General features: G+C 38.5%; 1 protein-coding gene across 1 annotated transcript; it reads left to right on the top strand.

The window, feature by feature from the left end:
* The first annotated feature begins 862 nt into the window (after positions 1-862).
* SREK1IP1 (SREK1 interacting protein 1) lies at positions 863-19,994 on the top strand. The gene is made up of 6 exons (XM_060761550.2): positions 863-901; positions 1,012-1,144; positions 10,984-11,031; positions 15,682-15,822; positions 17,459-17,537; positions 19,665-19,994. The coding sequence occupies exons 2-6, from the start codon at positions 1,132-1,134 to the stop codon at positions 19,858-19,860; spliced, it is 477 nt and encodes a 158-aa protein (XP_060617533.1). The 5' UTR covers positions 863-901; positions 1,012-1,131; the 3' UTR covers positions 19,861-19,994.
* The last annotated feature ends 282 nt before the right edge of the window (positions 19,995-20,276 follow it).

Consider the following 20,276-nt stretch of genomic DNA (forward strand, 5'->3'; position numbering starts at 1 on the left):
GTTGAGCTTTGTTCAATGTCTCTGGAGACGAGGCACAAACTAAAGTCTTCTTTGACTCAAATGTATAACACTTTTCTACTCCTTCAGGCAACAAACTTTGCTGCGCTCCTATTGGTCCGAATAGTGAATAGTGAAAAGACCAAGGCAGTGACATCTCTGGCCCATCCCCTGTTTGGGTATCAGCCAGCACGCCAACGACTTAAATCTAGACATAGTTTTCTTAGATCTACAGAGACACTCGCTGGAACACCTCAGCAAGTGAGAGTCCAAAAGTGGCAGGCTCAAACCCAGCACTTCAACCAATGGCTGATACCAAATGAGAGACTCCCTCCTGGGCACACAGAAGACTGGGCGACTTGGAAAGCGCTGAACAGACTGCGCTCTGGCACCACGAGATGCAGAGCCAACCTTCAGAAATGGGGCTACAAAGTGGAATCCTCGACATGCGAGTGCAGAGAAGAGCAAACCACTGACCACCTGCTGCAATGCAACCTGAGCCCTGCCACATGCACAATGGAGGACCTTCTTGCAGCAACACCAGAGGCACTCCAAGTGGCCAGATACTGGTCAAAGGACATTTAAGCAACTACCAAACTCACACATTTTGTATTTTCTCTGTTTGTTTGCTTTGTTCTGTTAGAAATGTAATATAATTGACTGGATACCAGGTCTGCAAACTTTGTGTTTTGTTTGTTTGTTTGATTGATTTTAACGCAATACAACTGTTTTGGTTCACTCCTGGCAGGATAAATAAATAAATTCAACAAGCCCGCCTTCTTTCGTTGGGATTGGTTCATGGGAAGGGGAACATTCCATTACCAGACTAGGGGGGGAGTGTCCAAAGGAAGAAAGGAGTTAGAGTTGAATGACTCCGCGGTGAAAAAAGAGAAGGGACTGTGAAGTAAGCCATAATGCTTTAAAACATAGTTGAATACTGGCTGCCTAAGAGTCTCCCCTCTTCTATGTAAGTAAATATTTCTCCCTTCTTTCTCCCCCCCCCCTCCATTGCAGATGGTGGTAAAGCCCTCAGTGCTCTGGTCCCAGATTTCCGGCGGGGAAGCGTCGCTCTCGGGAAGTTGTTCCTGGAAGAGAAAGGACCCTGGGTTGAGCTCAGGCTGCTAGAGTTGCTGCATGGCGCTGCCAGGTGAGCTCTTCATATGCAACAAGCCACGTGTTGATAGTTAATTCTGTTACTCAGATTAGAGATGGAAGGAAACAGAGAAGAGATGGGAATGTGTCCAGAGGAGGGCGACTAAAGTGATCAAAGGTCTGGAGAACAAGCCCTATGAGGAGCGGCTTAAGGAGCTGGGCATGTTTAGCATTCAAAAGAGAAGGCTAAGAGGAGACATGATAGCCAAGTGAGAGGAAGCCACAGGGAGGAAAGAGCAAGCTTGTAGATTAGAGATGAAAGGAAACAGAGAAGAGATGGGAATGTGTCCAGAGGAGGGTGACTAAAATGATCAAAGGTCTGGAGAACAAGCCCTATGAGGAGCGGCTTAAAGAGCTGGGCATGTTTAGCCTGAAGAAGTGAAGGTTGGGAGAGGAGACATGATAGCCATGTATAAATATGTGAAAGGAAGTCATAGGGAGGAGGGAGCAAGCTTGTTTTCTGCTTCCCTGGAGACTAGGATGCGGAACAATGGCTTCAAACTACAAGAAGGGAGATTCCATCTGAACATGAGGAAGAACTTCCTGACTGTTCAGCAGTGGAACTCTCTGCCCCGGAGTGTGGTGGAGGCTCCTTCTTTGGAGGCTTTTAAACAGAGGCTGGATGGCCATCTGTCGGGGGTGCTTTGAATGCAATTGTCCTGCTTCTTGGCAGGGGGTTGGACTGGATGGCCCATGAGGTCTCTTCCAACTACGATTCTATGGTTCTATAATGGGATAAACCCTTGTGCCAGCAGGACTGCTGACCAAGCGGTCAGTGGTTTGAATCCGGGGAGAGCGGGTTTAGCTCCCTCTGTTAGCTCCCTTGCAGAGACATGAGAGAAGCCTCCCACGAGGATGGTAAAACATTAAACATCTGGGCTTCCCCTGGAGAACGTCCTTGCAGATGGCTAATTCTCTTGCACCAGAAGTGACTTGCAGTTTCTCAAGTCGCTCCTGACACACACACACACACACAAATCCTGAGTTCGATAAAATGTGGATTATTTTCCATTCATTACAAATACAGCAGGCTATCAGTTAACCTGCACCCATCAGATGGAGTTTTTGTTTGCTTGAGAGTTACAGTGAAAAATATGCCTCATGCTATACCATATCATAAACTCTGTATTGACTTGATATTAATGTTAAAATACAGTAACTGAAAGCAAATTAAGACACACACAGTTTTACTGTATTCTAAATACAGCTTTGTGAATGAATGATTAATTCTTTGATTTTAGTTTTGCTGGTTGCTTGAGAGTCTGCTGTACATGGATCTGCAATGCAGTGTTACTTTTATTATAAGTGGAAAGAAATGCATCATATACAGTTGGACCGCTTCTCCCATCATCCATTACCATGGCTTACACTAGTGAGGGTTGGTGAGAGTCCAGCATCATTTGCAGGACTACATGTCCCATACTCTGTCTGAAATGCATTTATTTATTCGCTTCATTTATACCCCACCTTTCTCACTCCATTGGGCGACTAAGGCGGCTTACAGCCCCGGCAAAATTCAGTGCTGCTTGAAACACGGCCATAAAACAAATTCAATCAACTAAACAATTAAAACAGTTAAGCAAATAAATGCATTCACTAATAATAAAGTTAAAAACATATAAAGTGCATAGTAAGTAAAGGTAAAGGTTTTTCCCTGACATTAAATCCAGTTGTGTCCGACTCTGGGGTGTGGTGCCTATCTCCATTTCTAAGCTGATGAGCCGGCGTTGTCCATAGACACCTCCAAGGTCATGTGGCAGGCATGACTGCATGGAATGCCATTACCTTCCCACCGGAGCGGTACCTATTGATCTACTCACATTTGCATGTTTTCAAACTGCTAGGTGGACAGGAGCTGGAGCTGACAGCAGAAGCTCACACCGCTGCCCGGATTAAAATCTGCTACCTTTCAATCAACACGCTCAGCAGCTCAGCGCTTTAGCCCACTGTGCCACCATAGTACCATTCATGAAATGCATTACATTAAACAGTGCACCTGGTTATTTATTTATCGTGTCATCAGCAACCATACCATGTGAAACTAATTGAAATATATTATGTTGCTGTGATAATGAAATTAGTGTGAATTTCTAATGATGTTGTCCTTTGTTTTACTAAAAATGTAGGCTTCTCTCTAAGTGTGAAGTGATTAAAATAAAGCAAAGGGTAAACCCAAAGTTAAGATACTCTAGTCTTCTGTATGCACTTCTTAAAAGAAGGAAACAAAAGGATTCATCCTTGGTTGTTGGAATGGCCTGAAAGATCATTGGTGTTTCTTCTGCCTGGAGTTTTTTTCAAAAAGTGTTTTTGTTTCTAAGATTAACATACCAACTTTAAATCAAATGAATCTTAAAAGAGTTATAGGTTACAGATAGAATCATAGGGTAGGAAGAGACCCCTGTGGTCATCTAGTCCAACCCCATGCCAAGCATGAATTCACAATCAAGCTCTCCCAAAAGATAATCATTCAGCCTCTGTTATTACACTTACACTGAATGAGACTCTGCCACCCTATGAGGTAGCATAATTCAGTGTTGAACAGCTGTTGTCATCAGGAATTTTTTCCTAAAAGTTTAGATGGATTATTTTTTCCTGTAGTTTGAACACCCTAACTCCCACCTTCCAAGTGTCACACAATTCATTCCTAGGATCAGCATGTTTCTCTTTTGTTCTGTATCCAGAAACTGTTGAAAATTGGAATGAAATGTTCTTTCTGGCAGGGAAAGGAAGCCATCTGCGAGAGCTGCGTCTTCTCAAGCCAGTTGCTGCAACTCGGCTGAACTCCCTGCTGGAATATTCTTCCTTGGAGAAATGTGCTGTGTCCTCATTGTAGCTTTTAGTATCTTGTTAGAAGCCTGAGTTTAGTTGGGGATATATTTCTGTTAGGAGAGAAAACTGAGGCATGGGGAGTGCGAATAAATAAAATTATCTTATGTTTTGCTTCCCCCCCCCCCCAACAGTGTTCAAATGTACCCAAATTACCCTATTTTGATATAACTTTAGCTGTCATAACACAATCCTATGGTATCCTAGGATTTGTGAATTGATAACATAAAATTCTCCTTAAGAGATTTCGATGTTTGTTTGATTATTTATTTCTTTACAGCATTTTTATCCTGTTCTTTTCAGCGGGAAGGCGACTCAAGTTGGCAACAATTATATGCCACAACATACATAAATACATACATACATATCAATTAAAGACGTTTAATATCATATAATAAAAATCCATATAAAACCATTAAAACTATAATCATCAATGTCTTCCAGTTCAACTCCTAACTCATTTACATCATTTAAGCAGTTCTTTTATCATCCTATGTTTATCTAATTACGCTGCTTTTCCGAAAGCCTGCTCAAAGAGCCAGATTTTTACTCTTTTCTGAAAAGTCAGGAGGAAGGGGCCAATCTAATATCCCTAGGAAGGGAGTTCCACAGCCAAGGGGCCACCACTGAAAAGGTCCTGTGTCATCCCCACTAAATACTCCTGTGAGGAAGGCGCCTGTTGTGGTTTATATTTGTACACTACAGCTTACTAACCAGGCATGGTAGCACATGTGGCCTTATTGAGCTTCCAACTCCCATTGACACCTGCCAACATGGCCTATTCCTTTATTTATGAGACTGGGTAATGGCAGGTACTATTACTACTACTACTAGGACGGAGAGCGGCATACATGAGGCCAAGCCCAACAACAACACATCAATAAAACAAGAAAGCAATAAACAAAAAACAATACAATTTATATAAATCACATATAAGCATTAACACACAAGGATTTAAAAACCTATGGCCGGGCCAAATGTAATAATTTAAAATTAAAAAATAAATGCTGGGCATGAACAAGGTAGGATATATGCCACCAATTGTTGCATTAGCTGTCCCATGAAGAACATACAAACATAATAAATAACTTCCCAAACTTAAATATTTTCGTATGTATACACAAAAGAAAAGATACAGGTGGTTCACTGACATTATATTACATAAGATATTGTCAGCAGCCACAATGCTGTGATGAATAATAGAATAGAACTTAGTATGGATGTTGACACTTTAGAACCATATCAGGTTTTTAAGAATTACATAGAAATTGGGACAAATGAGTCATGCCTTCTTCCATGTTGCTAAGGATCTTCTGCAGCATATGATCACCACTAGATATGATCTCCCCTCTGGAGCAGTTTTTCTCTCTGCTGCCAAACGTAATCCTAGAGTCTTATGAGGAAAGATAGGCTTCTGAGTATGCTCCGTCAAACAAATACTGAACTTTAGTCAAGAGTTGATCGATTTTTTCTTGGATACATACAGGTAGGGTTTTATAATGTGATCTTCCCACATATTATCAATAATAGTGAAGACAGTAGAGCAGAGCTTTCCAAACATTTCATGTTGGTGAAACACTTTTAGGCATGCATCACTTTACAACACAGTAATTCAGTTTTACTAGCAAACCAGAAGTTAAATCAGCCCCTTATAAAAGATAAAGACACATACATTGCAATAATGAAGTGTATGGGGACACACGACAACCAGCACCCTGCAACCGATGTTCTGTAGTGGGGTTATGCTAGCATTATGAATATGGCCAGTGGCTTCCCATGCTCAGTCCCCCCACCTCATGGGGGGGGGGGAAGCTATGTACTTCCTGAAAGAGCTTGCAAAAGGAATTAAGAATTGTTAGGTATTTCTCCCCTTGGTGGCACTGTTTACAAAGAAGGAACCTTAGTCATGTAATGATGATTTTGGTAACTTTGCATTATTAGAGCATAATATAATTACAGTTTATTCATCGTAAGTAGATTGAGTACTAGAATATACAGTGATATAATGTATTTTAGGACACGTCAAGTTTTAGAACTCTACTTACTGGATGGAAAACATTGAGGCAAAATCCTAATTTCTTATAATCGGATAGGCCATTTTGTCCCTCTATATCAGTGTTTCTCAACCTGTGGGTTCCCAGGCGTTTTGGCTTACAACTCCCAGAAATCCCAAATAGTTTACCAGCTATTAGGATTTCTGGGAGTTGAAGGCCCAAACATCAGGAGACCCACAGGTTGAGAACCAGTGTTCTAGATGCTTTCAGACTGCGACTTCCATCATTCATAACTAGGATAACTGATGCTAAGGGCCTTTGGAGATTATGATTTAAAAATCTGAATAAATCCTTTTCATAAAAGAGAGTACATAGCAGGAATGTGTTCTTGCCTCTGGAAAGGCATGCATCAAGATTGCACTATAATTGTATATATGTTGGCACAGAAGCCTGTTTAGTTATTTATTTACCGTATTGGAAGCGAATTGAGGGTACAGTTGTAAGGTATCTAAAAACACAAATAAAATTAAAATTTTGGCATTATACTAAATGTCCTTTGGCCAGAAGCTGGCCTCTTGGAGTGCCTCTGGTGTTGCTATAAGTTGGTCCTCCATTGTGCATGTGGCAGGGCTCAGACTGCATTGTATTAAGTGGTCTGTGGTCTGCTCTTCTCCACATTCACATTTCTTAAGATTGGCTCTCTACCTCGTGGTGCCAGAGTGCAATCTGTTAATGGTGATGAGGATGCCCTAAAAAAATCAGATTGAGATGCTGGTCAACCTGCATAATACCGATAATTTGGGTGGAATTAGTTTCTGGTGATCCTATGAATGAGGTAATCCTCCCAAGAAAATTTACCAAGAAAACTCCTTAAAGGTAAAGGTTTCTCCTGACATTAAATCTAGTTGTGTCCAACTCTGGGTGGTGGTGTTCATCTCCATTTCTAAGCCGAAGAGCTGGTGTTGTCCGTAGACACCTCCAAGGTCATGTGGCCAGCATGATAGCATGGAGCACCATTACCTTCCCGCAGAAGCGGTACCTATTGATCTACTCACATTTGCATATTTTCGAACTGCTAGGTTGGCAGAAGCTGAGCCCAACAGTGGGAGCTCACCCCGATCCTTGGATTTGAACCACCAACCTTTTGGTTAGCAAGATCAGCAGCTCAGCGGTTTAACCCAATGCACTACTGGGGGGTACAGCAGATCTCCTTATAATCACCATAAATCAGAATTAACTTGAAGGCCCACAACAACAAGGAATGAGGGACCTCCAAGGGTCCCAGCCATCAAATGATATTTTCAAGTCTTGCAAGCTCAAAGCTATGGGTTCTTTGATTTAATCTTTCCATCTGTAAAGTGATCTCCAGCTATTCCTACTGCCTTCCACTTTGCCAAGCATTTTTATATTTTCTAGAGAATTGTGTAGTTTTGTGTTGCATCCAAAGTACGAGTCTCAGCTTAGGCATCCTGCTGAGCTGTGTGATCAAGTTTGAAATTTAGGATCCTTGACTTCTTTCTTTTTTGCTTTTAAGTCTAGTTTATTTTGTAATTGCAGCCAGTTTCCATATTTCATTATTTCCTGACAGTTCTTAATCTTTTTCACGGCTAGAAGTTTGTTTGGTTTTGCAGTAAACAATTATTTTAAGTGATGGAGATTTGTGTTTCTGCCATCAGTACAATTCACTTAATTTTAATATCTGGAAATGAAACTTAAGTTGTGCCAAACTTCCCTCCAATTTTTGTGCACAGTAGAATTGTGCTTCCTTTGTATATTAATTGTCTTGTTCATTTTTATAATGTTTGAACATATTTAATGTTACTAATTTTCAAAAGCAAAATAATCAAGAAATGCAACATATTGATACATTCAGTCCAAACATTATAAGCTTCTATGTATGTGTTACAGCTACCTATATAATGTCAAAACACGTGATTCGATTCAATGATGATCAGAGCCTTTTCTCTTAGCTCTTGTTTTCATATTCATTTTTTGCCATATACCTTGGTCTCTTTGTAATAATTCTTGGATATGTGTCAGGTAGAACGGGGTTTTCAACGCTTTGCATCACCGGCCCCACCAATCTCTGTCATAAAAAGTGAATGCCACCATGATAGTTCACTTTTGCTGAGAAGGACTGTATATATTCATGTATAAGACACAAGTTTTAGTCAAAGAAACTACCAAAATTACCTGGGTCGATTTATTGGCAGATCAACGAAAGTACTGTTTCTGATACCAATGCGACATTCCCTTATCTGAGTAGAGAGGTAAAAAGTAAGAGCTTAAAACAGAGGTTACAAAACTTCCTTGGCTTCCTGCCCCCTGTTCAGAAAAAACTACTCAGCACACCCCTGGACATCTGCCTTCTTTAAGCAAACAAACAGAAAGATGCCGTGACAAGTTTGCATTCTTCTGTATATATTTCCACCTACCACATGGTAAAGAAAGATGTAATTGTAAATAAGGCACCTTATTTAACTTTATTTATTTATTTATTTGCTGTATTTGTATACCGCCTTTCTCAGCCAATTGGCGACTCAAGACGGTTTCCAACAAATCAGTATACATAAAACATAATAGATAAAAAAACATTAAACAGTATAAATTCAACCATAGTAACATTTGTGTTACACACAGAAAACTAAGTTAACAAAGGATAATATTAAAACAAAAATTACAAATAACATTCAAAATAACCCTAAAAGAGAAAGATGAACCCAGTGTACTTCTTATCAATTTATAAATGTTCAGCTTTTTTCAGCAGCATAAATTAAAATATTTAAATAGTTATTGCACTATTTTTAACTGCTTGCCATGCAATTCAGAAACAATCTAAATTAGATTTCATATGTGTCATCTATTTGTAGTATCATACTGTAAACAAGACATTACATTCCTGCCAATGCATTCTGGATTTCCCATCAGTGCACAACGTGATTGCCTGCCAACACTTGCTTGGCATGACTTGCCTGCGGACTTGATCACTAAGTAGTTATAACTTACATTTTGTGTGTTTGTTTGGAAAATAAAGTTATCACTACAACGTTAACTCAGTGTTACATAAGGGATAGAACATGTACAAATGTTTTTTCAAAAAAATTCTTTTTTGCGCTTTTGCTGCCCATTTGTTTTTATTCAACACCCCCCAGTTGTACCCTAGGCTACTACAGCACCCTGAATCATTCCAGCAACCCTCTGGGGTCAGTATCGCCCACTTTGGGAAGCACTGGCTTAGACCATTCTGAGAGGAACTAAAAGAAGCACTCTCCACTCTTTCTCTGACATGGCACCACCACTATCTCCCCCACTATTAGAAATGGCTGCCACAGTTCCTCCATAGAGAAGCTTGTGCAGTAATCCCTAATAAAAAAATGGGGTCTGCCATTCAAGTAGCCAAAAATGGTGGGTGCATTGTATTCATCAGCCCCTCTCCCCTCATGTTGCTCTCGAATACTGCTCAGATGTTGAACACGAGAACATTAGGAGCCTGAAGAATGAGGGGGAGAGAAGGGAGGTCTCTTTGCTTTCTCTTATTTGGGCATGAAAAGTTTAACGGAGTAGATACTACTCACCTTTGCCTCTTGTCATTGTTTTCACACTTTCAACATTAACCCATATATAAGTCAACCCTGTTTTTTTGGGTGTATTCCTCCCCCTCCCCCCCCAAAAAAATAATTTTTGAATATATATGGTAAGAATATAAACATCACAGTAGTATTGTCAAATAATAAGCATAAAATTACCATCATAATTTTGTTTTTTCCGAGTAATGGGGCCCAAGATGCATTAAAATTTATTAAAAACAATGCAGATTAATAACTACAAAACATCAGTAAAATATATCTTTAAAAGCTATTTAAAAACCATTAAATCATTAAAATACAATATTAAAAAATCAGTCAAATAACACTATACCATTAAAAGCTCATCATAGTCAATTGCTCACATCCTGATGGAATAAGAACATTTTTACTTGCCAGTGGAAGGGCAGCATCAGTGCCTCCCTATGGAGGAAATTCTAAAGTCAAAGTAACATGGCATGATTTATTATAATATGGTGTTGTCATTATACCTAGAGAGCATATTGAATTATGAGAATTACTTATCTGTGATAGATAATTCTGTACAATGTGCATTTAAGTAAATATATGTCACCACTATATAGAGAGTTTTTGTCATGTGTAGTAATGCAATTGGGTGATATTGCTACTGAACTCGGTATCAGTTATTTTTCCTGTGCAGGCAGTTCCCAAGTTACAAGATTCATAGTTAAGAACGGGGGTGAGATAACAGGAAGTGAGCTATATCTACCCCTAGGAAAGGAAATTCATTCCTGAAAGAGTTATCATGGGGAAACGGTTTCTCCACTGAAGCTTTCCCTCCAATCCTTCTTTCTACAACTAGCTAAATTTTTCAAAGTCAAAAAATCTAAGGGATAGAAAGTGAGATCAAATCTTCTGAACAAACAACAAAACAAACACCACAAGGTGCTAACCCTTCACTGTGCTGTCCAATTACAAACAAATTCAACTTAAGGACAAACCTACAGAACTGATCTTGTTCATAACTTGGGGACTGTCTATATCAGGGGTCCTCAAACTTTTTAAACAGAAGGCCAGGTCACAGTCCCTCAAACTGTTCAAGGGCCAGATTATAATTTGGAAAAAAAATGAATGAATTCCTATGCACTCTGCACATATCTTATTTGTAGTGCAAAACCACTTAAAAACAATACAATAATTAAAATGAAGAACAATTTTAACAAATATAAACTTATTAGTATTTCAATAGGAAGTGTGGGCCTGCTTTTGGCTGATGAGATAGCATTGTTATTGTTGTTGTTGTTGTGTGCTTTCAAGTCATTTCAGACTTAGGTTGACCCTGAACAAGGGCCAGGTAAATGACCTTGGGGGGCCCCATCCGGCCCCCGGGCCTTAGTTTGAGGACCCCTGGTCTATATAGTATAAATTTTGAGCTATTTCCTAATATAAAATGTTTTTTGCTTTTTCAGGTGGAAATAAAGATAACATCAGGGCAGGGTGCAAGAAATGTGGTTATCGTAAGTATCAGCAAAGACATAATTGGTTTCATGTGAAACTTCACTACCATTGTATGGCATTATCTATATAAAGGCAATATATAAATAGTTGAGACTAACTTGAAAAACATACTGAGCAGCAAAATGCTATGGCTTGGATATTAAGCCACATGAATGAAAGTAAGTTCATGGAAGAAAGGTTTATATCTTTTTCGACTGTCTGTAGCTGCCAGAACATGTCCACAGAGATTTTTTTCCCAGATAACATGATGGCCTATTGAACAGTCTGAATGGAGTTTGAAAAGTACTTGGGTTCACTTCTTTTTCAATGCCCTCCAGTATCCAATTCTACACTAGTTCAGGAAGTTCATTTTAATTCCTCTTCTTCCTTTTCTTCAATTCATTGTCTGTTTTATTCATTTTATCACATTCTATTAATTCAATATTTGTTAGAATTCCATTTATATTATCTATTCTATTTGTCTTTCTTTCTCTTCCCCCCTTTATGTTGAGAATGCTCTGTGAAATAGATTAGTTCAGGGGAGAGATAACAATGGAGCAATGGGTCGCAATAGTTTCTCCAACGGAAAGTTCATGTTCCACTTCCCCTTTTTAAAACTAGTTTTTGTTTCTCATTTTTGCATGTGTTTAAATGTTTTGAGGAAAAAAATTGTGGGCACTTCTTTTCATATTTTTTCAGCCACATAAGGTGTTCATTTTCTATATTTTATTTACTTGTATGTGACGTTATAAGGTTTCCCAGAGTTTGTAAGATTACAATAAGCAAATTAAGCAGTGAAGTGATGATTTATGGAATCAATAAATACAGATCTCAACTTAGGAAATGTATTCTGCTTTATGTAAGATTAAAAAAAAAAAACAAGTTCTGTAATGTTGGATAGTGATATTTCCCATCGTAACCTATGGATGTAAGAGCTGAACCATAGGAAGGCTGAGCGAAAGAAGACGCTTTTGAACTCTGGTGTTGGAAGAAAATTCTGAGAATGCCTTGAACAGCAAGAAGATCAAATCATTCCATATTCCAGGAAGTAATACCTGACTGTTCACTGGAGGGAAGGATATTAGAGGCAAAGATGAAATGAGAAGACAGGATAGCTTGGAGAAAATAATGATGCTGGGGAAAATGGAAGGGAAAAGGAAGAGGGGCTGACTAAGGGCAAGATGGATGGATGTTATCTTTGAAGTGACTCACTTGACCTTGAAAGAGCCGGGAGTGGTGACGGCTGATAGGGAGTTCTGGCATGGACTGGTCTATGAGGTCACAAAGAGTCGGAAATGACTGAACAAATAAATAACAACTAATGTTTGATATCCTGAGTGTGATATTGATGCTAAAATATCTTGGTAGTTTAATGCATAATGCAGTTTTGTGGAGTATCACAGGTCTGTGAGATATAAACAAACAAAAACTAGTGCTTCCTAAAATAGAACAATTTAAGTAAACGTATTCTGGTGAGAAACCTGTTTAATGACAGAGGAGGTGAACATTCTTCAGAAACACTGGATTGATGGGGTATATATTTCATATGTTGCTATACAGTGTAAATGTGTGGCGTTCCTATTCCACAAGCATCTTTCGTTCCAGTAAGCTAAAAGGTAAAGGTTTCCCCTGATATTAAGTCCAGCTGTGTCCGACTCTGGGGGTTAGTGCTCATCTCCATTTCTAAGCTGAAGAGCCAGCGTTGACTGTAGACATCTCCAAGGTCATGTGGCTGGTATGACTGCATGGAGCGCCGTTCTCTTCCTGCCGGAAGATCTACTCACATTTGCATGTTTCCAAAGTTCTAGATTGGCAGAAGCTGGGGCTGACAGCAGGAGCTCACACCACTCCCTGGATTTGAATCTGTGACCTTTTGGTCAGCAAGTTCAGTAGCTTAGTGGTTTAACCCACTGGGGACTCCCTTCTGTCCCAGTACAGTTTGCAATAATCGATCCAGACTGCCAGTTGTTTTATTTTACTTGCAAGATATTTTGAAAAACCTGATTGTTTTTATTAATGTTTATGGGTCTAATGGTGATGTACCAGAAATGCTTCATATCTGTTTTACTAACCTTGTTGATTTAGAATTATTGAATTGATGGTAGTGATTGTAACATAGATTTGGATCCTTTACTAAACAGAAACACACTTCTGCCAAAGAAGCAGTATTTTAGAATGAAGGCTGTGTGAGTTCGCATACTTCTAACACAGCAGGGCACCAGGCACAGGTCTCAGAGAACAAGCACAGTCATATATCTGAAATTTTGCAGTGAAACTTCTCTGAGAACAGTTATATTTGTATTATTGGGATTTAGTCTTCTTTTAGTTTGACTGGGTCTCCTCCATAACTGTCATAAAAATGAAGGAGGATTAAGGTGTGTTTAATCTTATGCAGTTTTAAATCACTTGTCCTTGGGTATAAACACTATTCTGGTTGCTGTAACTTAGCTGAAACATATACACACATTATTACATTTTAAAATGTAAAATGCCTTCTTCCCCATGCAAGTGTTTGTTAACAACATCACATCTAAGACTGCATGGTTTACAGCAACCAAATTGTTGAAATGTGCACTAATGAGGTCTCTTACAATGAAACAGGAAGGTGGTTGGGCATCTAAAGCTTAATTGCATTTTTTGTTATTTGTTTTCGCTGTTGCTAATATTTTAGACGAGCCTCTTAAATATAAACAGCATTTCAGCCTGTGTGAAAACTATTTATATTTTTGTACTTAACAACAGCATGTCTCCTTTTCTCCTGTTCTTTTTCTTCCCATTTGTCTGACATCCATTAGGAAATAAATTCTGAGTTGTTACTTAGATACAAAACTAAATTGGCCACATTCATAGATACAGCCTGTTCACAGATACATTATTTTAAAATGAGCTAAGTTTCCAGAGAAAAGTTATCAGTGTTGATGGAACAATGGGGACAATTCACCGGTTTCTAGACTGGATCCTAAAGCAGTGTGGAGGCAGGAGGAAGGAAGGAAGAAATGAGACAACCCATTGTGCTAATGGAAGCACATTAGCATAACAATGGGCTCAACCCACTTCAAAATTATCATTCCTGCTGCTTGCGTACATTATTTTTTTTATTTTGGACTCTCAGAAGAGTGGAATAAAACCTTGCTCCCTGTTGTAACTTTCCCAGGGCCAATCTAGGGGAATAGGCCCGGTGGGATCCAATTAAAATCTAAAATTTGTGATTAAAAAAACAACGATCAAGTACATATTTACTGTTATAGAAATGGTTGTCCAAGAAGGATGTTTTGTGGGGCTCTTATAGGCCATTCCCATAGGTGTCAGGAGTGACTTGAGAAGCTGCAAGTCGCTTCTAGTGTGAGAAAATTGGCCACCTGCAAGGACGTTGCTCAGGGGACACCTGGATGTTTTACTATCCTGTGGGAGGCTTCTCTCATGTCCCCGCATGAGAAGCTGGAGCTGACAGACAGGAACTCACCCCACTCCTCAGATTCGAACAGCGGACCTTTCGGTCAGCAATCCTGCTTGCACAAGTTTGAACCCATTGCGCCACCGAGGGCTCCTATTCCCATAGTAGTATCCTTATACAAAACAAAATGGAGTGACATAGAAGGGAAGCAGGTAGATTTGTAGATTTGGTATTTCCTTTCAATATATTTTTTCTTACTTTCTTTCATTTGTATCCCACATTTCTCCCTGCATGGGATCCAATCCAGTGTTTGAAGTCTCAAAGCCTGGTCTGTTGTATTTTGGAAACCAAGGACTTGAAAACATAACTTGGTTTTAAGATGATGATGTTTAAGCCATTTATATGGGAGAAAATTCTATTGAAAAAGGCTTACATTCCAGTTCTAAATAAAAGCAATTGAAGAAGTTGTCTATTGTGGAGATCTTCTTTCTTCTATCCTGCATATATTGTTCAGGATATCTTATTTACCTATTCAACTTATTATTATGGAGCCCTCGGTGGCGCAATGGAACCCTTGTGCTGGCAGGACTGCTGACTGACAGGTTGGCGTTTCGAATCTGGGGAGCGGGGTGAGCTCCTGTCTCAGCTCTAATTTCCCATGCAGGGACATGAAAGAAGCCTCCCATAGGATGGTAAAACATCAAACATTCAGGCATCCCCTGGGCAACGTATTTGCAGGTGGCCAATTCTCTCACACCAGAAGCGACTTGGAGTTTCACAAGTCACTCCTGACACACACACACACACACAAACTTATTGTTAGAAATTATAACTATTTAGCCTTCAACCATGTTTAGATGCTCTAAGACTCTCTAATAATATATATGAGGACCTTTGGATTCTTTATTAGCATTTTATACTTCTGAGATTGAATGCTGTTGCTTTATCTACAGCAATTGCTGTATTTTATTATTTTCATCAGGGGATATTGTGAATTTATGATGATGTGTTGATTGTTTATGGTCTACTCGTATGTTTCATTTTTCACTTGTTATATTTTGCATGTCATACCTTGAGTGTTTTGTGAGCTGCCCTGAGTCCCCCTGGGATATAGTGGTGGAATATAAATTATTATTATTATTATTATTATTATTATTATTATTATTAAAATAGAAATAAAAATTTCTCCCATTCAGCAGTGAGCAGTAAATTGCTATTTGGTTTATGTTTTTGTTTGCTTTTCTTAATTGTTCTTCTCTTGTTCAATTTTACTTAGCTGGTCATCTGACGTTCGAATGCCGTAATTTTCTCCGAGTGGATCCCAAAAGAGACATTGTGCTAGATGTCAGCAGCACAAGCAGCGAGGACAGTGAAGAGGAGGAACTGGGGAAACTGCAGGCTGTGCCAGAAAAACAGAGTAAATTCCAGCATCCTATTTGCCTTCTTCATTTTTAGTACAATTTCTTCACTTTATAACTGTAATTTCTTTCATCTCGTGTGACTTAATGTGTTAGATGTTGCCAAATTGTCTTAAAAAAGTAATTAGCTGCAATGATAATGTCACTCTTTGTCCACAGTTTTGTCATAGTTTTTAAAGAAGCACTCTTCTTCTCAGTCAGCCCTTCATATTCGCTGGAATTAGGGATGCAGGACCCCCATGAAAGTTAAAAAGTGTGAATAAAAATGCTATTTCTTTAACTTGAGAGGACACCTCTCAAAGAATTTCTGGTGGTGGAGGCTCCTTCTTTGGAAGCTTTTAAACAGAGGCTGGATGGCCATCTGTCAGGGGTGATTTGAATGCAATATTCCTGCTTCTTGGCAGGGCGTTGGACTGGATGGCCCATGAGGTCTCTTCCAACTCTATGATTCTATGATTCTAGGTTCTACAGCATGACTCTGAAGTCAATCACAGCTGGATTTTGATCATAGAACCACACCTAGAGATTCATGGAGAAGTGTTTCTTCTAGAAATTTCTAGAAAGAACATTTAAATGAAATCCATGAATAATCTAATCCACAGTCAAACCTGCAGATGCGTAGGGCTGACTATTTATATGTTTTTCATTCAGCAGCACAGAGCACAGCAGAAGTCAACACTATAAAGTTTTATAGCATTTCTCTACCCCCGGTGGCACAGTGGGTTAAACTGCTGAGTTGCTGTACTTGCTGATCGAAAGGTAGGCAGTTCGAATCCAGGGAGCAGGGTGAGCTTCTGCTGTTAGGCCCAGCTTCTGCCAACCTAGCAGTTCGAAAACATGCAAATGTGAGTAGATCAATATGTACTGCTTCAAAGGGAAGATAACGGCGCTCCATGCAGCTATTCTAGCCACATGATCTTGGAGGTGTCTATGGACATTGTCAGCTTAGAAATGGAAATGAGCACCATCCCTCAGAGTTGGACATTACTAGATTTGATGTCAAAGGGAAATCTTTACTCTTTACCACCATTTAGTGAGAGGATATTCCTGTAATTCTAAAACTAACTAAAAGTTAGAGTTTCGCCATAAAGAAGTAGTATTATCCCTTGTTAAGGTACGGTTGTAATACATTCAGGTTGTAATAACTGTGATACCTTCATTATTGTTGAAATAATTTATCAAGTCCCTAATTATCAGTAACTAGCTAGCAGCATAGTAAAAAACCTGGGAATAATAATAATAATAATAATAATAATAATAATAATAATAATTTATACACCACTTTTTCTCTTTTATAGAGACTCAAAGTGGTGAATGATCTTTTGAAGGTTAATTTTACCGAGAGGAATAATTCCAAGCTCCTGGTAATAGCAATCAAAATAAATTGTCCAACTGTTTCATGTTTTCGTCTTCAGTGGGGTTTTTTTTTTTTTTTGAAATAAAGATAAAGACCCACAACTTTTGGAGGTTTACAAGATCAAGTGGGCACCATTACCTCAGTAAAAATCCAATAAATTAGACAGAACACTTCATGTATTAAAAGGGATTATTTGGAAAGGCCTTGGGTGCAAAATATAAATGAAGTTTCAGAAATGTTTTGTTGTTCCTCTAAAACATTATCATGTAAATTCACAGGTATTGGTGAGGAAGAAGACAAGAAGAAGGTCAAAAAGAAGCATAAGGAAAAATCAAAATTAAAGAAAGCAAAGAAAAGGTATTTTAAGGGGTTTATCTTCATATTTTATATATGGCAATTCAAAAAAAAATCTTTATATACTACCGTCCCATCTAAATCTTATTTTGAAATCGGGTAAAAGATCCCATGGAGTTTTTTCACCCAAAAGACATAGGGCAAAATGTTTGTACAATATAGAATAGTGTTCAGGTTTTTTGGCTTGTTTGTTTCAAGTTAATAGTTATTTAGGGTTTGAGTCAGTTACTTATATATAAAGTAATGCTATTGTAATCAATGGAACTGACAAGTCCACTGCTTTCTGTTGGCCTATTCTAAGTGTGAAGGATACAGAATGGCATCCCTAAGGCTTTCTCATATAAGAAAAACTCTGAAAAGCCTTTATTGCTGCTAAATTGTACTCTAACCTTTTTCAAGTAAAATGCATGAGTGCATTCCTAGCTCAGGGAGGTTTTTCCCCTACAAAAAGAGTAATTTGAATTCTTTTGTGATCATAAATGCGCACTCATCCAAATTTGGCATGCTTAAGGCATGGCTGCCTGTATTTGTAATAGTTTGGAGCAGAAACTCCATTGCCGGACTCATCATTCCTGTTAATGCAGAACTCAGTCCCAGCTTACTAATGTCTTGGCAATCAAACCTAGCATTGTTCTATCAGTTTGTATCCTTGCTCTGTCCTCTCCTTATTTCTTTTCTTTTCTTTTTTTTTTTTTTGCAATGTCTATGAGATTCTAATTTTGCAGATTTTTAACATATCTGTACTGAAGCAGGATCACCTTAGGCCAAAGGGAGGCAATAGTAAACCTCCTCTGAAAAAATCTTGCCAGGAAAACCTTCATACGTTGCAGATTACTTGAAGGTGCACAGCGTCAAGGAATCCAAAGGGAAACCAATTTGGGTTTCTTAACAACAATTTATGTCAGACTTACCTTATCTCTTTTTTCCCTATAGAATAAGACCCTTGGCAGATTAGGGGAATGCAGTGGATGTAATTTATCTTGATGTTTTTTGTAAAGGGATTAAAATGTAGGTTAAATGATGGTGTATTGTCAAATGATTTGACTGATGTCAAAGACTGTCCAGCAGTGATTCTTCACTATCCTGAGGAGAAGTGATAAGTGAGATATTACAGGTTTCTGTCGCAACTGTTTTTTAGCATCTTTATAAATGACTTTGATTAAAAATAAAGAGAACATTAAATTCTGAAGGATAGTTAATACCTTGTAAGATAGATTCAGGATTCCCTGTGGCTGGAATCGAGCACAACTTCCAGGATGCCGAATTTGGGGGAGAAATGCCTATCTCTATCTGTTGTCTCTTCTGTCTGTTTAACAGCATTAAATGCTTGCCATATATGGGTTCAGTGATCTGCCCTGAGTCCCCTTCGGGGTGAGAAAGACAGAATATGAATGCTGTAACTAAATAAATACCCCCCCCCCCCCCAAAAAAAAAGAATTTCAACAGAGATAAATTTAGAGTACATCATTTAGGCAGGAAAAATCAGATGGTCAAGTATTGGATAGACAACATCTGGTGTGACAACAGTAGATATGAAAAGGATCTAGGAGTCTTAATAGAACACAAAATAAGTGAGGAAAATAAATCATGCAGTTTTAGGCTACATCAACAGAAATGTAGTGTCCACGTTAAGGGAAGTAAATGCACAACTTTATTACTTTGATGACCTCACCTGAAATACTGTGTCAAGTTATTGTGACCACAGCTTAACAGATATTAACAACTTGGAATATGCCATATGCAGTCAAGGGTGACAGATGGTAAAAAGGTCTAAAAACTAAGACTTATAGGAAGGGGTTGAGATAATTGGATGTGTTTAGCACTAGAGGAGATTTGAGCGGTGATATATTTATTATTTATTTATTTATTTACGACATTTATATTCCGCCTTTTCTCGCCCCAAAGGAGACTCATAGTGGCTTACAAGATATATATACATACAATCAGCATAGTACAATATCAGTATTATATATTACTATATTGTACTATACCATTATATTGTAATATTATTAGTAATATTACATGTAATATACAATTATATATATATATAGAGAGAGAGAGAGAGAGAGAGAGGTCACCTCTGAATATCTGAAGAGTTTATATTCTGTTTATATTCTTTTCTTCTAATAGGTCTCATTCTTCAAGTGCCACAGAAGAGGATGAGCCTAAATCAAAAAAACAAAAATCCCACAAAAAGGAAAAGAAGAAGGAAAAAAAGAATAAATCCAAGAAAAGAAGACATCACCACAAAAAGGGGAAGAAGAAGCAGAAGAAGGGGGGAGATTCTTCATCCTCTGATAGTTCTGACTCTTCCAGCAGTGACTGAGAAGCAAAGCTAGGATAATGTGGATTCATTCCAGTTCATATTGTGAACCAGTTAATATATTTTTTTACTGAAAAAAAATGTTATTTATAAATATGTCTCTCGCTTATATAAACTACTTTTCAAAGCTCAAAGAATCTTTGAGTATAACCTTTATTTGCGATTCCTATTTGAAAGGAAACTAATTTTCCTCAAGGTTTTGTTCTGTCTACCATCTGCTGAGAAATTTGGCTTTCATTCTGGGAAGGCTGAAAGAATTTGTGAAATGATAGGATTGAAAACTGGCTTTTCCCCCTTCTATCTCATTGAATTACAAGACATCATATATGCTCTTCCTGTTGGAATCATGGTAGGAGCGAGGGGCAGGGGGATTATTAGATCAGCGTTTCTCAACCTGTGTTTCGGGGTGCCTGGAGGGG

The sequence above is a fragment of the Anolis sagrei genome, chromosome 2, assembly GCF_037176765.1.
Source record: "Anolis sagrei isolate rAnoSag1 chromosome 2, rAnoSag1.mat, whole genome shotgun sequence".
NCBI classification, from domain to species: Eukaryota; Metazoa; Chordata; class Lepidosauria; order Squamata; family Dactyloidae; genus Anolis; species Anolis sagrei.

Bases quoted from the DNA above. Each gene is read 5' to 3' on its own strand.
- SREK1IP1 (XM_060761550.2), top strand. The intron at 11,032-15,681 runs GTAAGTATCAGC...AATTTTACTTAG, and splicing joins GTGCAAGAAATGTGGTTATC to CTGGTCATCTGACGTTCGAA. The intron at 17,538-19,664 runs GTATTTTAAGGG...TTCTTCTAATAG, and splicing joins TTAAAGAAAGCAAAGAAAAG to GTCTCATTCTTCAAGTGCCA.